General features: G+C 33.7%; 1 protein-coding gene across 1 annotated transcript; it reads right to left on the bottom strand.

Moving 5' to 3' along the window:
• Nucleotides 1-1653: 1653 nt before the first annotated feature.
• Nucleotides 1654-5430, bottom strand: LOC127979266 (OX-2 membrane glycoprotein-like). The gene is made up of 5 exons (XM_052584635.1): nucleotides 5286-5430; nucleotides 4832-5173; nucleotides 3069-3365; nucleotides 2722-2826; nucleotides 1654-2581 (listed from the first exon to the last, which is right to left on the bottom strand). The coding sequence occupies exons 1-5, from the start codon at nucleotides 5326-5328 to the stop codon at nucleotides 2487-2489; spliced, it is 882 nt and encodes a 293-aa protein (XP_052440595.1). The 5' UTR covers nucleotides 5329-5430; the 3' UTR covers nucleotides 1654-2486.
• Between the last annotated feature and the right edge of the window lie 624 nt (nucleotides 5431-6054).

Raw genomic sequence — 6054 nt, 5'->3', positions numbered from 1 at the left:
CCCTACAGTTCCCTATGTGTTACAATTAAAGGAATAGTTCACCCTAAAATTAACATTTGCTGATAGAATGAGAGCTCAGACAGCTGTGATTTTTTCTAGGGACAAAAAAGCTATGAATGACCTTTATAGGTTTGTGTCCCAATGATTACTAATAATATGAATACCAATAGTATTTTTGACTGTACTTTTTGGTGGCATCACCTTGCATGTTCGGCCAGTAATCTGAAAACAAAAAAAGTAGATTGCTTTTCAAGACACAACTCTAAGACCGGCATTAAAATGCAATAGCTGTGAAATATAATCATTATATAATGTGAAATATATAAGACTCCCTTAAAAGCTTAGTTAATGTAATTAGATATACTGTAATCATTTCGTTATTGAGTGTGCAGCAGAAAATGATGGAGGGGGTTTTCAGTGTTTTCTTCGGAGGAGAATAATAATAAAAAAAGAAATTTCAGAATTACCTGGCATAGTTTTTGGATAAAGTCACCATGAAGGGAGAACTACAGTAAATAGGGAGAGAGAGACTGACAGGAAAAGATAGAGGAAGTCAACGGACCGTACAAGCTGGGTGAAGGTAAAAGGCACTAAAATCCCACATTTCTCGAAAGTCGCAATACATTTCCAATTATAAGGTAAAACCCATTTGTCATCTGTCCCCTTTACCCACTCATAATGACCATGAATCATTCTACTCCAAACTCACGTAATAGGTCATCAGAACTTATGAACTTAAAATATTGATGTTAAGTTCTCCTCCAAACTGTCATCCTTCCTTAGCATCAGAAGTGCAGTGCTCACACAACCTTTGCAGGTTTATTATTGGCCACAAAAGAAGCACCTTTCATTACAGAGTACATGAGGTGAAATGTCAGACATGAGAGGAATATTATATTTATCGTCTTCCAGTGATTTCTGTGAGACATGTGATATCCAGTAGATGGCAGTATTTCTCTCTTGGGATTGATCCAAATCCCCTGGTTTGTTTCTAAAAACGCACTCTTTTTCGTGCCTAAGTAGATTTTGTTTTATGTTTTAATTTAAGCATTTATCCAAGACCTTTAACTGGCAGCTTCATGCTGAGAACCTCAGATCTTTATAGGGATCAGCTGCAGAAAAAGTCACATTTATCACATTAGCAAGCGCAGCATACAATGTCTTCTGCTCAAACCTTCGTTTGTCTTTATTGTCAGGAAAATGTTCCTTAGCCTGTAGGCCTGTACTCATCTCTTTCTGTTTAATTTACTGTGATTAAATATCTGCTCGGATCCGTGAATCAGACTCACAGATGTTCAAATACCACCAATTAGTCTGAATGTAGCAATCCTGTATCTTATATTTCACTGTGCACTTGAGACAAGTTTAAATGTGTCATTTTCGTGTAGAACAGAGGGCCCCTTTCTGATCACTATTTCTGTTTCTTTCTAAAACAGCAATCATGAAAAGTCAGAATTTACTTTTTTTTTAAAATCTTGTTATATGATATTTTTAGTCATGTCATTTGTATCACATTAATTTATTGACATCATGTATGTGCCCTACATACATTTTCTGTGTGGCCTGTTTTTCTCTCTCTCTCCTTTTTGGGTTTACACATTTGGTATAATAATACAGAGTATATAAATGTTAGTAAGTAATCCAGTCATTGAATCCAACAGTTCACATTTTTTTTAATCCAGTGCCATTACAAAACATGCATTAACAGGTTAGACATATACTGTAGCATACATATAAATACATACATATCACACTGAAATCTTTTTTCAGAAACACATTTTTCTTATCCTTTTATGATTTACTTTACATTCATTCCTGCCATCTAGATACACTTACTTTTAGAAAGCTTACTGCAGTCAACAAATAACATTAGTATAAATACTGACTTAACAATAGCAGTCATCTCTCAGGACAGCCTTAAAAGAAGGTCATGCAGGAAATCCCAAAACAGCTTCTGCTTCCATTAATGACATAACTTTCACTTTATTTCACACTGCTGAAACTCAGTTTCTCATTCTTTAACTTATCTGTATTGGGTAACAATATTTTTCTTCCCCAAATCTCTGTCATTGCTCAACACAATACCATATCACAACATCAAGACGTATATCAAGCTTTCACTTCTGAATTTATAAATCACAGTTAGACTCAACAGAAGACACATTTAAGAACTGAAAAACAAAAAACTAAACGAACTTTAGTGCATGGCGGTACATTAATCTGAGACATAAAGTGCTAATGTATATACCTGAAAATCTTAATTTACAGTATGAATATCATCTGTCCATGAAATAGTTATTCACTGTGATCAAAATACTCTTACGTAGTGGTTAAATATAATATATTTAACTGTATTAATGCCATGGAATATTACACAGTAATGTAAACATAAATAAATTAATAAATTAATAAAATATATAAATACTAGATGGTAAATTCATGATTCCTTTAAGGAACACACTAGCTAGAACCAAAAAGTTCAAAGGTCATGAGCAAAAATGAATACTATGAGGAAGCTGTAGAGTTAAAAATTCCTCCTTAAGGGGTTCGTCATAAGTAGATTTTATCCCAAAAGTGTCTCCTTGGGGGAAGAAAAAATAAGCAAAATTAAATTATGTATTAAATTATTTTGCCACTGAGATCTATTCTTAAAAGATTACAGTTATGTTGGGTTGTAATAGTCTATTTCAACTTGTTGGATAGAGGGATTTTGCTGCTTACTCTTTAGTCTGGTGAGAGAACAGATGATAATAATGATAATAACCACAACAGCCATGATAATGAGGACTGAAACTGTAATGGTGTAACTTCTTGGTGTAGCATTCACTGTAAGAAAAAAAAATATTGAGTTTAATCATTGCAATTCAAAGTCAAAATCGCAACATAATGAATGTACTGTATGCCTTAATTGGTTTCACTGTTCAAGGCAAACACAAGGCAAACTAAAAATGTGCTGGTTAACTGGTTAAAAGTTTAAAAAAATTGTTAGCATTTCTGAATCAACCTGTCTGCATTAGGTAGAAAGTAATAACTGCACATTTTTACATCGTCTGTGTTGAAAATGTTACCTTTTTTATGATCTTTAGGCAATTTGATTTGGATGCTCTTCTCCATGCTGTCACTCTTCGCCACACATTCCACATACAGCCCATGAAACTGTGAGAGTGGAAGCGTGAGGTTGCTTGTAATGGTGGTTGAGCTGTCTTTATTCAGAGTTGTAAAATTACTTGAAAAGTTGTCCAGCTCTTTCTCTGCAGATTTCCAGTGGATAGTTGGAGTTGGTTTACCAGTAGCTGAACATGAGACTACAACATCTGGATCAGAACTGAGTGCAGTGTTCACTGATGCTGTTATTTCTGAAATACCTGCAAAAATACCAGCAACATAATGACTAAATTATGTACAGTCTTTTAATAATTCAAAAACAAAACTATATTGCACTATAAAGAAAAATCTTATTATATTTGATTCTTTATTAAAGGGTTAGTTCAGCCAAATATTAAAATTATGTCATTAATGACTTCATCTTAAGAACACAGTTTAAGATATTTTAGATTTAGTCCGAGAGCTTTCTGACCCTCCATTGAAGCTGTGTGTATGGTATACTGTCCATGTCCAAAAAGGTAAGAAAAACATCATCAAAGTAGTCCATGTGACATCAGAGGGTCGGTTAGAATTTGTTAAAGCATCGAAAATACATTTTGGTCCAAAATTGACTAATTCAATAAATTCCAAAAATTTATTTATTCAGCACTGTCTTCTCTTCCTGGTCTGTTGTGAGTGCGAATGCTGTGACAGTTGACGTACGACGCTGCTGACGTGTTTTTTGGTGCACCCAATAACAAAGATAACACATCAGCAGCCTTGTGAACGAGCTCACAACAGACCTGGAAGAGAAGACAATGCTGAATAAAGTTGTAATTTTTGTTCTTTTTGGACCAAAATGTATTTTTGATGCTTCAACAAATTCTAACTGACCCTCTGATGTCACATGAACTACTTTGATGATGTTTTTCTTACCTTTTTGGACATGGACAGTATACCGTACACACAGCTTCAATGGAGGGACTAAATCTAAAATATCTTAAACTGTGTTCCGAAGCTGAGCGAAGGTCTTACTGGTTTGAAACGACATGAGGGTGAGTCATTAATGACTTCATTTTAATATTTGGGTGAACCAACCCTTTAAGGCATTACAGCAGTAGATAATTGGCTGCATGTACTACTTTCATTTTTTCTAGAATGGAAACTGAATTTAAGTTTCAGTTGCATTTTGAGTACATTCTTTGGTCCTACATTACAATGCAATCATTATTCATAGACAGACCTATGAGTATCTTCTTATTCACACAATCTCATACCAGTCTGGGCATATCTGCATTATCCTGGAAGAAACTTCTTGTTTTGTTTCTAAAACTATATATATATATATATATATATATATATATATATATATATATATATATATATATATATATATATATATATATATATATATATATATATATATATATATATATATATATACTGAACACTTGTTCTAGCATGGTGGGGAAGACTGGAGCTAGTTGGGACTTCTTAGATGCAAAATAATACATAAATCAATTTTAAATCAGTTTTAAAATAAATATCAAACCACTGTTTTGATAAAAGAACATTTTATAAATGTAATTTGACATTTAAAACGCGTGACAGGCTGCCCCAAACTGACATGCCCTAGTCCTTAAAACATAGTTCTACATTTCGCTTAAAATCTGCCTGTTAACTGATACTTGTGTTTTTAACTCAAAACCTGACAGAAAACATTCGTGACGTCCATTGTTTAGCTTACCTTTAACAGCGAGGCACAAGGTTTGTCGTTTAGGTTGGAATGGGTACACTTTGAAGGAACAAATGTAACAAGCCTCGTCATCAAATGTTGTGTTTTTGATCTCAATGGATGATGAATTAACTGACGCCGTAGTGAAAATGACCTTTCCGACATACTGATCATCCACATAATCGTTGAAGAGCGCGCTGTATGTAGCCAGAGTTTGTACAGGTTCCTGGTCACGCACGCGCTGCCAGGTGACTTGTTTGACAGCAGACGCGTCTGGCAGCTTACAAGAGAATGAAGCATCCTGACCAAACTTAACAGCAGCGTCTCCTCGTGCAATAATTTCTGAAAGATAAGCTGCGAAAAAAAAAAGTTATTCAACTTTATACAGTTTTATCTCGAAAAGAAATGGGAAAAAGAAGAAATAGTAAAATACATATTATATTAAAGAAGGATTATCATGACCAACCTCTATTTATGATGCTTAAAATTAGGATCAACAGACACAACATTTTGAATGGTTGGTCGTATAGTCTGTTTCTGATCAGACAGACACAACCTCTTATACACAGCGAAACTGAAAGTCAAATTAATGTATTTCCCATGCAGCGTCATATTTACGGGCTGTTAGCTTACTTTCAGGGCTTCCCTGCGCCCACATGAAAAATACTACAGTAATTTATAGTAAATACTATAGGCTAATGTTTTTGAACTATACTATAGTGAAGTGTATTATACTGTATATATTATAGTATTTACAACACTTTGTTAATGAAAGCTACAGCATACTGTAATCAAACTGTAGTATATTTATTTTTTCAGTATAATATACCCTATAGACTAGTGTTCGTTTGTTTGAATACATGTCATTATCTAACAGTGTAATTTTAACTGTACATTTCTGCCATTTGGACATCACCTTGATATAGTCACCACTGATAAGCTACTTATGTTAAGCTGCTTTGCAGTGATTTTTATCATGAAAAGTGCTATAAAAAATGAACACGAATTGAACTGAATGTACACGAATGTTAAGTTCCTCCATTCATGTAAAATGAAATAAATAAATCGCCTGTTTGCCAACTTTACCATCTGAAGTAATTTTGAGAGTTTCCTATTTAAATAAAGATTTTATGTCACTATAAAATTAGTCATCTTTCAGTCATAAGTCAGTCTTTCAGTCATGAGTCATATTTTTTGGGGAATATATCATTAATGTTAAACAATAAACAGTAGTA

The sequence above is a fragment of the Carassius gibelio genome, chromosome A1 (assembly GCF_023724105.1).
Source record: "Carassius gibelio isolate Cgi1373 ecotype wild population from Czech Republic chromosome A1, carGib1.2-hapl.c, whole genome shotgun sequence".
NCBI lineage: Eukaryota > Metazoa > Chordata > Actinopteri > Cypriniformes > Cyprinidae > Carassius > Carassius gibelio.
Note: the sequence above shows the minus strand (reverse complement) of the source record. Positions and strands in the feature narration are given on the sequence as shown.